At 35.6% G+C, this 18,244-nt stretch overlaps 1 protein-coding gene across 1 annotated transcript in view; it reads right to left on the bottom strand.

Annotated features, from left to right (window-relative positions):
• The window catches only part of LOC129053245 (deleted in azoospermia protein 1-like), a 66,884-nt gene that overhangs the window by 43,069 nt on the left and 5,571 nt on the right, over positions 1-18,244 (bottom strand). Inside the window, exons 3-8 of the mRNA XM_054545365.1 lie at positions 17,437-17,555; positions 13,436-13,582; positions 13,070-13,161; positions 12,460-12,511; positions 11,961-12,024; positions 11,732-11,871 (exon numbers count right to left, since the gene is read on the bottom strand). Of these exons, the coding sequence (XP_054401340.1) occupies positions 11,732-11,871; positions 11,961-12,024; positions 12,460-12,511; positions 13,070-13,161; positions 13,436-13,582; positions 17,437-17,555 (614 nt within the window). The remainder of the gene's footprint in view (positions 1-11,731; positions 11,872-11,960; positions 12,025-12,459; positions 12,512-13,069; positions 13,162-13,435; positions 13,583-17,436; positions 17,556-18,244) is intronic.

Raw genomic sequence — 18,244 nt, 5'->3', positions numbered from 1 at the left:
CGCAAATCAATAAATGTAATCCAGCATATAAACAGAACCAAAGCCAAAAACCACATGATTATCTCAATAGATGCAGAAAAGGCCTTTGACAAAATTCAACAACCCTTCATGCTAAAAACTCTCAATAAATTAGGTATTGATGGGACGTATCTCAAAATCATAAGAGCTATCTATGACAATATTGACCCACAGCCAATATCATACTGAATGGGCAAAAACTGGAAGCATTCCCTTTGAAAACTGGCACAAGACAGGGATGCCCTCTCTCACCACTCCTATTCAACATAGTGTTGGAAGTTCTGGCCAGGGCAATGAGGCAGGAGAAGGAAATAAAGGATATTCAATTAGGAAAAGAGGAAGTCAAATTGTCCCTGTTTGCAGACGACATGATTGTATATCTAGAAAACCCCACTGTCTCAGCCCAAAATCTCCTTAAGCTGATAAGCAACCTCAGCAAAGTCTCAGGATACAAAATCAATGTACAAAAATCACAAGCATTCTTATACACCAACAACAGACAAACAGAGAACCAAATCATGAGGGAACTCCCATTCACAATTGCTTCAAAGAGAATAAAATACCTAGGAATCCAACTTACAAGGGACGTGAAGGACCTCTTCAAGGAGAACTACAAACCACTGCTCAAGGAAATAAAAGAGGATACAAACAAATGGAAGAACATTCCATGCTCATGGGTAGGAAGAATCAATATCATGAAAATGGCCATACTGCCCAAGGTAATTTACAGATTCAATGCCATCCCCATCAAGCTACCAATGACTTTCCTCACAGAACTGGAAAAAACTACTTTAAAGTTCATATGGAACCAGAAAAGAGCCCGCATCACCAAGTCAAAAGAACAAAGCTGGAGGCATCACACTACCTGACTTCAAACTATACTACAAGGCTACAGTAACCAAAACAGCATGGTACTGGTACCAAAACAGAGATATAGATCAATGGAATAGAACAGAGCCCTCAGAAATAACGCTGCATATCTACAACTATCTGATCTTTGACAAACCTGAGAAAAACAAGCAATGGGGAAAGGATTCCCTATTTAATAAATGGTGCTGGGAAAACTGGCTAGCCATATGTAGAAAGCTGAAACTGGATCCCTTCCTTACACCTTACACAAAAATCAATTCAAGATGGATTAAAGACTTAAACATTAGACCTAAAACCATCAAAACCCTAGAAGAAAACCTAGGCATTACCATTCAGGACATAGGCATGGGCAAGGACTTCATGTCTAAAACACCAAAAGCAATGGCAACAAAAGCCAAAATTGACAAACGGGATCTAATTAAACTAAAGAGCTTCTGCACAGCAAGAGAAACTACCATCAGAGTGAACAGACAACCTACAAAATGGGAGAAAATTTTCGCAACCTACTCATCTGACAAAGGGCTAATATCCAGAATCTACAATGAACCCAAACAAATTTACAAGAAAAAAACAAACAACCCCATCAAAAAGCGCGCGAAGGACATGAACAGACACTTCTCAAAAGAAGACATATATGCAGCCAAAAAACACATGAAACAATGCTCACCATCACTGGCCATCAGAGAAATGCAAATCAAAACCACAATGAGATACCATCTCACACCAGTTAGAATGGCAATCATTAAGAAGTCAGGAAACAACAGGAGCTGGAGACGATGTGGAGAAATAGGAAAACTTTTCCACTGTTGGTGGGACTGTAAACTAGTTCAACCCTTGTGGAAGTCAGTGTGGCGATTCCTCAGGGATCTAGAACTAGAAATTCCATTTGACCCAGCCATCCCATTACTGGGTATACACCCAAAGGACTATAAATCATGCTGCTATAAAGACACAAGCACGTGTCTGTTTATGGTGGCATTATTCACAATAGCAAAGACTTGGAACCAACCCAAATGTCCAACAAGGATAGACTGGATTAAGAAAATGTGGCACACATACACCATGGAATACTATGCAGCCATAAAAAATGATGAGTTCATGTCCTTTGTAGGGACATGGACGAAATTGGAAATCATCATTCTCAGTAAACTATCGCCAAGAACAAAAAACCAAAATCCGCATATTCTCACTCATAGGTGGGAATTGAACAATGAGAACACATGGAAACAGGAAGGGGAACATCAGACTCTGGGGACTGTTGTGGGGTGGGGGGAGGGGAGAGGCATAGCATTGGGAGATATACCTAATGCTAGATGACGAGTTAGTGGGTGCAGCGCACCAGCATGGCACAAGTATACATATGTAACTAACCTGCACATTGCGCACATGTACCCTAAAACCTAAAGTATAATAATAATAAATAAATGAATGAACAAATTTTTTAAAAAATCATCCTGTTCTACATTCATAAACAACTTTTCACTTTACTGAGTATACTGAAGATAAACCTTAAAAAAAAAAAAAAGACCCCGCACCAAAAAGAAAATAAGCCTCAATGTGTTAAATCAATTTCTTATAATCCTCTTCGCTAACGCTAGGGTGTTCAAAGCATCTTTTGAAATAACACTTTTCTTCCTGAGTAACACGAAATCAGTCCGACTGATAATTCTAGTTTTCAAAGTGGGCTGATAGATATAAATCATACCATCTTTATTTTCAGATTAAAAAAACACATACATATAACTCATTCATTTTCTAGATTCTGATCAGAACTGTCTTTATTCTTTCCACTGTTGACTCTAAGGTTAATGTAAAATTTTCTGAAGTAGTATTCATAACTAATATATATGTTGGACAAACAATATAGCACAGTGAAACAAAAATTAATTTAGTCAGGAGATCTAGGTTTATGTCCCTTACAGGTAAGTGGTTATAAGCCACCTACTTACTTACCAGCTATGTATCTGTGGGCAAACTGCTTTGAGAATGAAATGAGATAACCTCTGTGAATTCATTTTGTATGTATAAAGTGGTAACAGTGGTAATGCCAATGTAAGTTAGTGTCCTGTTATTTGAATTTATTTTCAGCCGATTTGTTTTCAAGTTTCTTTTTTGGCTTCACTATTTAGCTGACTTATTTTGAAACAAATTTTAATTAAGAACTAATTGAAACAACATCAGGAAACTATGACACATCATTAACTTAAAAATCATTGATGAAGTGCTGTTGACTTTAAAAGGTAAGTACAAAAAGCTGCAAAAGACAAAACTATTACACATACACCAGTCTGAAAGAAAACAAAAGACGAAAGAAACTGTGTATCTTTTTGAACAACACAATAATGTTATCAAAGTTAATAAGAAAAGTGGGTTCCTGCTTTGGTAATTAGATGCTAGAAGTTACTGAGTCTAATTAGATGCTAGAAGTTACTGATTCTACGCAGCTTTACTACACACGAAATCTAAATTGTCACATCAACTAAAGCCGAGGTTACTGCATTTCTCTATTCTTTCGTGCTTGTACCTGCTATTTTGGGTTTGCAACTCATTCCTAATTCTTTCCTTTAACAGCGTTATTTCATGACAGTGATGTGGAAGAAAAATTTACAACACTATTTTTAAAGTTTTTCCTTTCTAAAAATGTCTTCCATTATTGTTTTTTCCAAATGACATTAAGCTGCATTATCTTGAACTACTGGGAACCTGCTTAGATTGCCCTTCCCCATAGACAATTTACCGATTCCTTCTCACTTCATTCAGAAATCCCAAACAGAATAAAATAAAACAAAACAAAAGAAATTCTGAAACTCTTGTAGTTTCTCTCCTTTTCAACTCCCCCTTGATTTGTGGATGAACTTTGGATATGTTTTTCTTTGATAAGCAAGCTATATTACGGTATTGTCTCTGCACCACAGTGTTTGGATGTATTTTAATTTAGAAATGTAACATCTGGCAGAAACCTGCGTCAGATCATGACAGGTTATGGAAATGCACTGATTCTCAACTGGGCAAGATTTTTGATCCCCAGGGGCATTCAGCGACGTTTAGAGATTGGCTGTCACAACTGAGATGTATTCCTGGAATCTGATGGGCTGAAGGCCAGGCATACTACTGCACATCCTACAATGCAAAGACAGCCTCCTACAATAAAGAATTATTTGGTGCCAAATTTGCAAAGGGTCTGGTTAAGAAACCTTGTGACAGTGACACAAGAACTGAAGAGGAAAATTCTTGTTTGGGAAGAACCTGATTTCCATTGCTCACGAAAGTGAATCTTTTCATGACCTCAGTTTCAGTTTCCTTGCTTGAAAGCGAAATGGCCGGAAAAGGCCTCGGGTGTCTCTTCTGATTCTCATACTCTATTCACAAATAGTAAAATGGATACTTAGTTTGGTAAAGAGGAAAAAAGGCATTTGGTTTTATAAGAAGTTTGACTTTAGCTTGGATCTTACAAACTGGCTGCCTGCTTAACTGGAATCGTACATATAAAATTCACTGAATCTCTTTAACAGCGTGCTAACATTTTAAATTAAGCAAGTCACCATCACGTCCTAGTCCTCAGCGAGCAGGTGGCGCTCAAAGCTAACAAAGTAAGCCACGTACTTCATTTTTTGCAATGTACCTCATTTTTACCATGGCTTGACTAGCAGGGATTGTTCAATTCCGACTCTGTGTGTATTTATACATAATTATGTAAGGTATATATATCTATATAAATATTATATATCTATACAAATATTATGTGTATATAAATATTATATATATCTATAATTATATATATTATATAAATGTTATATATATAGATATTATATAAATGTTATATATATTTTACATAAATGTTATATATAAATATTTTCTACATCTATTTTTATATATAATATATTTATTTATATATAAATATTTTATATGTGTATATATATGTATATATATAAATCCACAATCAATAGATAGCCTTTGGTTTTTTCTAAACTATGGCCAAAAATATAAAGGAATGCTTAGGATAAGCTAAAGTTTAATTTTAAAGAAAGTACCATCGTAACTGTCAATAGCATCCCGCAAACCAACTGCATTAAAGAAGTAATTTTCTTAATCATACCTTCAAGTGAGTTGGTGAATTCTGAAGTGAGAAATGTTGGAATAGTAAACGGGTGAGCTTCAAAACCATCATATACACAACTCTCACTGTGATTTCTAGCAAGCGTATTCCTTGTTATATGCAGACAATCAAGTGACAAAGACAGCTAAAAGCTGGAGAAAATTATCATTAAACTCCAGCGATGTCAGCTCCTTTGCCAGTATTATCTAATGCAATTACTAAGTGAACATGTAAGCAAATTGATATTTACATAAACTGGCCAGGAAAAAGGCTAGAATTTGTAGTCATCAAAGTTACATTCACAGCAACAGGAAGAGGAGCAAATAAAGACAATGCTAAAATTAAGAAAATATGACGGGAAAATCAGAAGTTAATGCAGCAGCAGATTCTTGGGGAGTGCTGCGTGGGAAGGATGAAATTCAAGCAATACGCAATCCTTGCAAAACTATGCAAGAAAAAGCAAAAATATATACGAGACCTGAAAAATGAGTCGTGGCCAGCGGTTACAAAAGAATGCTACGTGCAATCTCTATAGGAATAAATTTATATTATATATATTATTTTTCTATAGGAATAAATATTTACATAAACTGATCAGGAAAAAGCCTATCATCTGTAGTCAGCAAAGTTACATTCACAGCAATAGGAAGAGGAGCAAATAAAGAGAGTGATAAAATTAAGAAAATATGACGTGAAAATCAGAATGAAAACCTTAAGTAAATCCAAGAGCAGATTCTCGGGGAGTGGTGCGTGGGGAGGATGAAATTCGAGCAACAAACAATCCTGGCAAAACAAAGCAAGAAAACACAAGAAAGCAAAAGTATATATGAGACCTGAAAAATGGGTTGTGGCCACAGATAATAAAAGAGTGCTATGCAGAAACTGTTTTCAAAGAGGAAGAAAGTATTTCTCAACGCATTTTACAAAGCTAAAAGCATATAAGTAACAAAGCCTCATCCAGATGATCCATCCCTGCCCTCAACACAAATGGGAAATTCCAGCCGTATATAAAGAGTCTAAGTTTATATTGGGAATGCAAGAATACTCCATTTGCAGGATACATTACTTTAATTCACCACTGAAAATCAATTGATAAAATACAGCACTCATTTTTAAATTTTTTAAAACCCCAAGTCAAATTTCAGAGAAAGAGGAATCTTCTTTTCGATCAATCTCATTCTACCCTATCATCAAGCTTACAAGTGAACTAGTTGAGTCAACTCAATTGAAATTAGGGATAAGGTAAGGGCACCAGGTCACCTCCTTATCACTCCTATATGTTTTTTCCACTATGTATAACTAATAGTGAATACTATTAGTATTAGAATAGTGAATACTAACAAAAAGCTTTTTATGAATCAGTAAGAAAAATAAAATTAAGAAGGTAATTTAAAAAGCTAAACATCAATGATCAACTTCAACGATGATTTTAAAAAGTGCCCATCAACATAATGTAGTATTTTCCGGCTATTAGGCTGACAATTTAAAAAATACTAATAACTTTCACTGGAATGGGTGTGGAAAAGACAGCATTCTACACACCATCAGTGAGAAAACACTAATACGTGATTTACCAAGAGTACTATGGAAAAGGTGTATCATAATTTGATAAGCGGGGATACTCACCAGTATACTAAAAAGGAGAATTAGTTATAAAATTGTTATAAAAGGGGCAAAGTGCTTTCACCTAGCAATTCCACTGATAGCAATTCATCTCAAGAAACTAATAGTACAAGCGTGCCAAGATATTTACACAAAGATATTCATAGCAATTCATCTCAAGAAATTAATAGTACAAGCGTGCCAAGATATTTACACAAAGATATTCATAGCATCTTTTTTTTTTTTTGAGACTGAGTCTCTCTTTGCAGCCTAGGCTGGAGTGCAGTGGCACAATCCCACCTCACAGCAATCTGCATCCCAAGATCAAGTGATTCTGCTGCCTCAGCCTCCCGAGTAGCTGGGATTACAAGTGTGCGCCACCACGCGTGGCAAAATTTTTTGTACTTTTAGTAGAGGCAGGAAACAAAAATCATTCAAATATTCCTTCACATTTTCAAAAACACTTAAGATACACAATATTGAAGAACATATGCTGGCTCCTTTAATTTGTTCTTCTAATAAAAGAAACAGAACGGAAAAAAGAATTACTTTAGGTTTCTAATCCCTGACGTTTTTGATGTTACCTCTGTATGTAAAACCTCAACTTTTTCCCAATTTTCTGGGGTTGGTATTGTGGAAATCTCAAGGATATTAGTTCTTGGAATTGATTACCATAGATATGATTATGGGTCATATATACAGTCACGGCTATGAAAAGAGACCCAGAGGACGACTAATGTGAAGCAGCCAGCTAAAATACAAATATAATTCAAATTCTGTGCTCTAAAAGGTGGGTAGTAATTTTATTTCACTCTGTCTTTCTAAAAAATTGATAAAAGTCAGTCTGGATGTTTCAGCTATTTGACAGCAAGATGAAAATAAACATGCTACAATATAGAAAGGGACACCACATCTCAAAAACCTGTTCTACAGTAAAGTTTTTGCTAAGTACATTCGTGTCAAAATGTAACGCAATTACTTCTAAATAATACAGAGGCCTTCATTCTAGACTAATTCTAAGTGTTGTCGTAAATTTTAGGTACGTTTCACTACTTTAAAATGGCAAACTATTCAAGCAATTTGTACAAAAAAAGGGCTCAATAGTATCTGAAAGTAAATCATTTTACTCCCTCTTAAATTACCTGATAATTATACACAGGCAAATGATATCCAGTGATGACGTGAACTGCTGAATTTGGGTAAGTAGGATGTGCCTAAAAATAAAGTTTACAGTAAGAATGAACGAATATGATAAAACATTTTGTTAATTAGAAATACTATTCCCAATATAAAAAACTATGAAATAGTTTTAAAACATTATTTTTCTACATACAGCGTTGCAGAATTCTAAATGAGTGACTGATTTTATGAAGAAAGAAAGAGTCTGTCAAGTGCTGCCCTTTGGGTGGGGAGGGGGAACAGACAAATGACAAAAGAAGTGACTATTTCGCCAGACAGGTTTACCTTATTTATACTGTGTACTTATGCCCACCCAGAAGTTATTTTTTACGCTGGTGATAAGGCTCTATTAAGACAGACTTCAATGTAAGTTAAATTAATGCATTTGCTGTTTCTTTGTTAAAATACTTCTAAAGGGTTTCGTATCTGACAATATTATAGGGAATTATGAAGTTCTCCTACAAACGTTATGGCTTTTTCTGTACTTCATTTCAAAAAACTAAGGGCAGTATATAATCCGCAACTGGAAAAGAGACAGTATAATGTCTTCTACGTTTCAATAAATACTTACTGACTGAAAACACATACGCAGCATGACACATGAATACACCCAGATTACAGAATGGCTCACAGTAAATGTGAGAAACAGGGCTTTTTTTCTAGCCATCGCTCAGAGGACGAAAAAGAGGCAGAGGTATACCCTACCTGTTTCAAGTACATGGAAAATGTCAACAAACGAGAGACACTGAAGAACTATTTCACCACTATTTTCTTACTTTATTTTCCATCAAAGAAAATGTCTTTTAAACTAAGACATGAATAAAACAAACTAAAAAGAAAATAAACGTTACTTATCGCCAGTAAGTGACAGAGTATGTCAAATCCTACTTTACATATCAAGGTAACCAGGATCAGAGAAATTACATGCCAGACACTCACGGGATTTATAAATATAGTAAAACACATTAGAAATCTACCCATTCCAGAACCAGAATATATCCAGAAGTCAGCAATCTCCATGAGGAGGCATCTGGATATCATTGCAAGTAAAGAATAGCTGGATGAACTGCTAACCTTAGAGAAGAATAAACTAGGCAGACACATGAAGACAGCTGCTTTCAAATATTTTCGGAACTAGTTATATGGGGGGAAAGCAGTTCGGCTGATTTAGAGGTAATACTCTTTTTTCTTCCTATTCTTATTTAAGAGTAATTAATAGCAAAACATTTCTGTTTCTCTTTAACAGATTTTTCTTACGGAGGGTAAAGCCAGAGGCAGATTCCAGGCAGATACATGCTCATTCTAAAGCCACATTAATACTACCTTTCATGGATTGTATAGTCTATCAAAAAGTAACTGAATTCTTATCATTATGTGGACCAGCCACTGCTTAAGCATGCAAAAACCTGGGAGAGAAAAAGGCACTGTTGCTCCCATAGGAGTTTATAATTGGGTTAAAAGAAAGTAACAAAACGTGCCACTTTAATACAAAGAATGATTTAAAAAATTTACAGGCATATATGACATAGAAAAAAATCAAGGAAGAACAGGGAGTATACGTTTGGCGCATTCACTTCACCTGATGTACAGCATAACTCCTTTGCTCCCCAAAAGGCCACTGTGGTGGCATCTTGGGGAAAAAAAAAAAAAAAAAAAAAAGCAAGCAAAAAAAAAGGAAACCAAAATTATTCAAATATTCCTGTACATTTTCAAAAACACATGAGATACACAATATTGAAGTACTTCTCATGCTGGCTCCTTGGATAATAGAACAAAAGAAACAGAATACAAAAAAGAAGTACTTTAGGTTTCTAATCCCTGAAGTTTCTTGTGGTTACTTCTACATACAAAACCTCACCTTTTCCCCAATTTTCTGGAAATGGCATTGTGGAACTCTCAAAGATATTAATTCTTTGAATTTGTTACCACACATATGATTATGGGTCACAGATATAGTCGTATCGTTGAAACGACACCCAGAGAACTACTAACATGAAGCAGCAAGCTAAAATAAAAATACAACTGGAATTCCGTGCTCTAAGAATTGGGTAAAGCTTTTATTTCACTCTGTATCTCTATAAAATTCAGCAAAGTCAGTCTGTATGTTTCAGCTCTTAGACAGCAAACAGAACAAAATACATGCTGAAACAAAGACGGAAACACAAATCTCAGAAATTGTTCTACAGAAAAGTTATCGCTAGGTACCCTCAACAGCAAACATAACAAAATACATGCTGAAACAAAGACGGAAACACAAATCTCAGAAATTGTTCTACAGAAAAGTTATTGCTAAGTACCCTCCTGTCACAATACTCTCTCATCACTTCTAAACGATACAGAGGGCTTCATTACGCTAATTCTAAGTGTTTTCTTAAATTTTAGGTACATTTCACTAGTTTAAAATGACAAACTATTCAGGCAATTTGTATAAACAAGTGGGAGGCCTCAATAGTAGCTGAAAGTAAATCGTTTTACTCCCTCTTCAATTACCTGATAATTATATACAAGCAACTGATATCCAGTGATGACCTGACCTGCTGAATTTGGGTAAGCAGGATAAGCCTGAAAATAAAGTTTACAGAAAGAACGGATTAATACGGTAAAACATTTTTTTTTTAATTAGAAAGAATTACCATTCCCAATATAACAAAAATACGAAAAACTTTGAAATAGTAATTACTTTTCTATACACAGCAATGTAGAATTCTAAAAGAATGACTGACTTCATGAAGAAACAAACATTCTCTGTCAAGCGCTACCCTTTGGGTGGGGAGGAGGAAGAGACAAATGACAAAAGAAGTGACTATTGCACCAGCCAAAGTTTACTTTATTTATACTGCGTACTTATGCCCACCCAGAAGTTATTTCTTACACTGGTGATAAGGCTCTATTAAGACAGATTTCAACCTAAGTTAAGTTAATACATTCGCTCCTTCTTTGGCAAAATACTTCCAGACTGTTTTGTATTTGACAATACTATAGGGTAATACTGTAGTTCTTCGACAGATGTTACGGCTTTCTCTGTACTTCATTTCCTAAAAGTAAGGGCAGTATATACACCACAAATGGAAAAGAGACAGTATAATGTCCTCGACGTTTCAATAAATACTTACTAATTAAAAACACACAGGTAGCAGCATTCATGAATACACCCACATTCAGTAATGGCTCACCGTAAATGCTAGAAACAAGTAGGGCTTTTCTTCTAGCCACTGCTCCGAGAAGGAAAAAGAAGACGACGTGTACCCTACACGTTTCAAGTACACGGAAAATATCAACAAATGAGAGACACTGAAGAACTATTTCACTACTATTTTGTTACTTTATTTTCCGTCAAAGAAAAGGTCTTTTAAACACACACAGAAATGAAAGGAACGAAGAACAAAATAAACCTTATTTATCACCACTAAGTGACAGAGGATGTCAAATCCCACTTTAAATATCAAAGCAACCAGCATCAGAGAAATGACATGCCAGAAACTCACGGGATTTATAAATAGAGTAAAAGAGATCAGAAATCTACCCATCCCAGAACCAGAATATATCCAGAAGTCAGCAATTTATATGACGAGGCATCTGGAAAGCATTGCAAGCAAAGAATAGCTGGGTTAACTCCTAACCTTAGAGAACAATAAATTAGGCAGACACATAAGGAGAGCGGCTTCCAAATACTTTAGGAACTAGTTATATGGGGTGAAAAAGGAAGAGATAGGAAGAGATTTGTTCATGTGTCTAAAGAGGTCATTTCTGAGAGAAAGCCTTGCCAATATATACTTGGCAAGATTTTTAGCTCAAATAACCAACACTAAGAATAAGAAATTTCTAACAAAAGTAACAAATTTCCCATTACTCACACTGTTCAAACAGGGATTCCATTGCCACTTACTATGGAAAGTGTAGATACAATTCCACAGACGCAAGGATGACTACAATAAACAAGAGAACAGGAACATAAGCAGTTCTTACCTGAACGTACTGAGTTACAGGATTCAGCGTGATTAGGGGCTGCAGGCAAGTTTCAGTGTTTGGATTCCTCCAGACGTTCTGAAACTGTGGTGGAGGAGGAGGATTAAATACCAAAGGACATGGCTGCACATGACGAGCACCTTTTTGAAAAGCAAGAAGAAAAAAGCCTACTTTTAGTTATTTGAAAAGCTACCCGGGTCAAAAAAGAACAATTTCTTTTCCTACTCACAGAACTTTTGTTTCCTGATTGCAGGGCCCAGCTTCAGCTTTTTACCCTGGAGATGTATCTGTGACTGAAAAGAGAACAGTAACAAAACTAGAATCCATTTTCAAGTCTTAGCTTCCAAGACTTGGGTAAACACCTAACGTCTTCTAAAGTGCCTATCATCATAGACGATCAGTGACAACTACGCACCAAATTAAATTTTGTCATCATGAAGCTACCTTACTTACCCTTGCCACTCTAATCAGTGTCAAGAGGCATCAAGTGAAAGTTGATCAAAAACTTTTCATCACCCTGACTCCAACCCTTCCTGTCTGTAGTTCGTGAACCTAGGTGTCCAGTCAAAAATAAACAGCATCTATCAAGTTATGGGAGGTTACTCTGAGTTTGGATTTTGAACAGGAAGTCTAGCTTTCTCCAAATTTTACACAAGTCTGAGTATATCACTAACACTCAACGTCGTATCAGTAAGATAAATAAGAGATTTTTCTATTAGACTACTTACTTCTACTATCTTCTGGACATCCACGTCATCAACAAATGAAACAAATCCATAGCTATAAAGGCAGATAAATGAAGCATAAAATCACCATCATACAGTACATGGTTCAGAACGTCTACTATTCTATATACAGAAGTGATCATGACCAAAGTTGAATAATATACCATGATAAGTATTTGCTAACATGCACATGACAGATCCTCTACAAATACTACTTTTTCTTAAGCAGAACTATGTCAAAATGTGCTAGATTAGGGCAGTGTGAAAACTTCATTGATTGACAAAGAGTTCACATCTGTGAACCTGAATTTAACTTACTATCTAAGACAAGGTGGTTAAAATTTAAGATGCGGTGCAGCGTATGAAAAAAACAATTATGTGAGAAAACTGATTAACTCATCTGTATGAAATAAAAATTGCAGACATCTCAAATCAAACATTAGAAAAATGATTAAATAAAAGAACTGGTAATAACCTTTTATCCCCTACGTGAAAGAAATTAACACCGCAACAATTTCATTTATACAAGGGTCAGAATATCAGTTTTGAAGTCTTGTCTCATACCTATAGAACAGGGGACTAGAGTTCAGATATTTTTGATAAAATTACTCACCCTTTGGACACACCACTTCGATTCGTGATCATCTTCACTTCTTTCACTGAACCGTGTCTACCAAAGCAGCTTCTGATCTCAGCTTCATCCGTCTATGGAACAGAATTGAACGTCAGAGTAAAAATTCAGCATTCAAAAATTTCAACTTTACTACAATTTTACTACCATGAGGGGGAAATTTCTTCCCCATTTATCCCCAAAATGACCAGTAGCTCTTTGTCAAAGATATTTTTAGTACCTATGGGTCAAACCTAAAAGCAATTCTAAACCTCCATGAAGTACAAAAACACATTAAGTTTGTAACAGGGCCCAAATCCCATTGTTCATAATGTATTTTAAGGTAAAAATGAGGTATGAATACAATACCCTATCATCAATTCCACCAACAAAAACAGTGTTTGGCATGATTTTGCCTTCTGGTAAGACCCAGCCTTGGCTAGCGGCAGCTGATGAAGACTGGGTGCTGGCCTCTCTGCAGATGGTTGAGTTGGGAGTCTCAGGATTTGCAGCAGACTGTAATTTGGAAAGTAGACATCATAATTACATATGCAGGCAAAACCCATACACAATGTGAAATATCATTTTTGTATTTTAAGTATATTTTATATAAATTACTTTCATTGTCAATTAGTCACCAGTGCAGCTCAGTGCAGGCTCAGGATTTAAACTAATCAGAGGACATCAGCATGGAATTTTAACCAAAGGATATAGTACTTTCTTAAACCTACTGCCACTCATCACCGAGTCTTGTATAATGCTGTGGAAGAATACTCAGTCAGTATTTGTGAAAATACTCTGTGAAGTAGTTAAAAAAGACACCCCAAACTAGAAAGTTTAGATTTGTAAAAGTTAAAGTTATTAAAATCATCCTGTTCTATATTCATGAACAACTTTTCACTTTACTGAGTAGACTAAAGATAAACCTTACAAAAACAAAACAAACAAACAAACAAAAAAGCCGCACCAGAAAGAAAATAAGCCTCAATGTTTTAAACCAATTTCTTATAATCCTCTTCCCTAACGCTAGGGTGTTCAAAGCGTCTTTTGAAATAACATTTTTCTTCCTGAGTAACACGAAATCAGTCCATCTGATAATTCTAATTTTCACAGTGGGCTGATAGATATAAATCATGCCATCTTTATTTTCAGATAAAAAAACACATACATATAACTCATTAATTTTCTAGATTCTGATCAGAACTGTCTTTATTCTTTCCACTGTTGACTCTAAGGTTAAGGTAAAATTTTCTGAAGTAGTATTCGTAACTAATATATATGTTGGACAAACAATATAGCACAGTGAAACAAAAATTAATTTAGTCAGGAGATCTAGGTTTATGTCACTTACAGGTAAGTGGTTAAAAGCCACCTACTTGCCAACTGCGTATGTGTGGGCAAACTGCTTTGAGAATGAAATGAGATAACATCTGTGAATTCATTTTGTACGTATAAAGTGGTAAAAGTGGTAATGCCAATGTAAGTTAGTGTCCTGTTATTTGAATTTCTTTTCAGCCGATTTGTTTTCAAGTTTCTTTTTTGGCTTCACTATTTAGCTGACTTATTTTGAAAAAAATTTTAATTAAGAACTAATTGAAACATCAGGAAACTATGACACATCAATAACTTAAAAATCATTGATGAAGTGCTGTTGACTTTAAAAGGTAAGTACAAACAGCTGCAAAAGACAAAACTATTACACATACACCTGTCTGAAAGAAAACAAAAGACGAAAGAAACTGTACATCTTTTTGAACAACACAGTAATGTTACAGAAGTTAAGAAGAAAGGTGGGTTCCTGCTTCGCTAATTAGATGCTAGAAGTTACTGAGTCTACACAGCTTTACTACACATGAAATCTAAATTGTCACATCAACTAAAGCCGAGGTTACTGCATTTCTCTATTCTTTCGTGCTTGTACCTGCTATTTTGGGTTTGCAACTCATTCCTAATTCTTTCCTTTAACAGCGTTATTTCATGACAATGATGTGGAAGAAAAATTTACAACACTATTTTTAAAGTTTTTCCTTTCTAAAAATGTCTTCCATTATTGTTTTTTCCAAATGACATTAAGCTGCATTATCTTGAACTACTGGGAACCTGCTTAGATTGCCCTTCCTTGTAGACAATTTACCGATTCCTTCTCACTTCATTCAGAAATCCCAAACAGAATAAAACAAAACAAAACAAAAGAAATTCTGAAACTCTTGTAGTTTCTTTCTCTCCTTTTCAACTCCCCCTTGATTTGTGGATGAACTTTGGATATGTTTTTCTTTGATAAGCAAGCTATATTACGGTATTGTCTCTGCACCACAGTGTTTGGATGTATTTTAATTTAGAAATGTAACATCTGGCAGAAACCTGCGTCAGATCATGACAGGTTATGGAAATGCACTGATTCTCAACTGGGCAAGATTTTTGAGCCCCAGGGGCATTCAGCGACGTTTAGAGATTGGCTGTCACAACTGAGAGGTATTCCTGGAATCTGATGGGCTGAAGGCCAGGCATACTACTGCACATCCTACAATGCAAAGACAGCCTCCTACAATAAAGAATTATTTGGTGCCAAATTTGCAAAGGGTCTGGTTAAGAAACCTTGTGACAGTGACACAAGAATTGAAGAGGAAAATTCTTGTTTGGGAAGAACCTGATTTCCATTGCTCACGAAAGTGAATCTTTTCATGACCTCAGTTTCAGTTTCCTTGCTTGAAAACAAAATGGCCGGAAAAGGCCTCGGGTGTCTCTTCTGATTCTCATACTCTATACATAATTAGTAAAATGGATACTCAGTTTGGGAAAGAGGAAAAAAGGCATTTGACTTTATAAGAAGTTTGACTTTAGCTTGGATCTTACAAACTGGCTGCCTGCTTAACTGGAATCGTACATATAAAATTCACTGAATCTCTTTAACAGCGTGGCAACATTTTAAATTAAGCAAGTCACCATCACGTCCTAGTCCTCAGCGAGCAGGTGGCGCTCAAAGCTAACAAAGTAAGCCATGTACTTCATTTTTGGCAATGTACCTCATTTTTACCACGGCTTGACTAGCAGGGATTGTTCAATTCCGACTCTGTGTGTATTTATACATAATTATATAATGTACATATATATATATAAAAAAAAAAACACAATCAATAGATAGCCTTTGCTTATTTCTAAACTATGGTCAAAAATATAAAGGAATGCTTAGGATAAGCTGAAGTTTAATTTTAAAGAAAGTACCATCATAACCGTCAATAGCATCCTGCCAACAAACTGCTTTAAAGAAGTAATTTTCTTAATCATACCTTCAAGTGAGTTGGTGAATTTTGAAATGAGAAATGTTGGAATAGTAAACAGGGGTAAGCTTCAAGACCATCATATACACAACTCTCATTGCAAATTTCTAGCAAGCACATTTCTTGTTATATGCGGACGGACAATCAAGTGACAAAGACAGCTAAAAGCTGGAAAAAATTATCATTAAACTCCTGCGACGTCAGCTCCTTTGCCAGTATTATCTAATGCAATTACTATGTGAACATGTAAGCAAACTGATATTTACATAAACCGGCCAGGAAAAAGCCCATCATTTGCAGTCATCAAAGTTACATTCACAACAATAGGAAGAGGAACAAATAAAGAGAATGCTAAAATTAAGAAAATACGACGTGAAAATCAGAAGTTAATCCAAGAGCAGATTCTCAGGGAGTGCTGGGCGGGAAGGATGAAATTCAAGCAATAAACAATCCTTGCAAAACTAAGCAAGAAAAAGCAAAAATATATATTGAGACCTGAAAAATGGGTTGTGGCCCGTGGTCACAAAAGAATGTTATGCACAAACTCTATAGGGATAAATTTTGAAATCAACGACATGGTCAACTTGTACAGAAATTTTAATTTTTCCCAAACAATCTTGAAAAAGAACACCCAATGGTATTTGGCTTAGTTTCCCTGGGAGTTTTTTCAACTTGTGAAGAAACAGGCAACTTGGGTGTATGTGGTGTTTCAGAGAGAGGTGCACACAGATACCAGAAACCTGAAGTAAAGATAGAAGACACAGAAGAAGAGATTAAGAAATTTAAACTCTTTTCTTCAATTTTCAAAGAGGAAAAAAGTACTTCTCAATGCATTTTACAAAGGTCAACAGCATATAAGCAACAAAGCCTCATCAAGATGGTCCAACCCTCTCCTCAACACAAATGCAAAACTCCAGTAGTAAAGAATATAGTTTATATTGGCAATGCAAGAATACTCCATTCGCAGGATACGCTACTTTAATTCATCATTGAAAAAGTATTTAATAAAATACAGCATTCATTTTTCAATCTTTTAAAAACCTAAGTAAAATAGAAATAGAGGATTCTTATTTTCTATCAATCTAATTCTACCCTATCGTTAAGCTTACAGTGAAATACTACAGCCATCTCCACTGAAAACAGGAATAAGGTAAGGGCACCACGGCTCCTCATCGTTACTACTATATGTATTTTCCCACTATGTATGACAACTGCGAGTATTAATACAGAGTTTTTATGAGTCAATAAGGGAAATAAAATTAAAAAGGAAATTTAAAAAGCTAATGATCAATGATCAACTTCATTGATGATTTAAAAAAGTGCACATCAACATAGTGTAATATTATCCAGCTATTAGGTTGACAATGTAAAAAATCCTAATACCGTTCATTAGAAAGGGTGTGGAACAGAGATCACTCTACCCACCATCAGTGGGAAAATACTGACACATGCTTTACCAAGAGTACCTTGGAAAAGGTCTATCATAATTTGATAGGGGGATACTCACCACTATACTAATGAGGAGCATAATTTAAAATTGTTATGAAGTGGCAAAGCACTTCCACCCAGCAATGCCACTTACAGCAATTCATCTCAAGGAATTAATAGTACAAGTGTGCCAAGATTAATTTACACAACGACATTCACAGCATTTTTTTTTTCTTTTTTTGAGACTGAGTCTCCCTTTCTTGCCTAGGCTGGAATGCAGTGGCACCATCTCAGCTCACTGCAACCTGCTTCCCAGGTTCAAATGATTCTCCTGCCTCAGCCTCCCGAGTAGCTGGGATTACAAGTGCACGCCACCATGCCTGGCTAATTTTTCGTATTTTTAGTACCGATGGGGTTTCACCATGTTAATCAGGCTGTTCTCGAAATCCTGACCTCCAGTGATCTGCCCACC

This window comes from Pongo abelii, chromosome Y (assembly GCF_028885655.2).
Source record: "Pongo abelii isolate AG06213 chromosome Y, NHGRI_mPonAbe1-v2.0_pri, whole genome shotgun sequence".
NCBI lineage: Eukaryota > Metazoa > Chordata > Mammalia > Primates > Hominidae > Pongo > Pongo abelii.
This window is presented reverse-complemented; position numbering and strand designations above follow the sequence as displayed.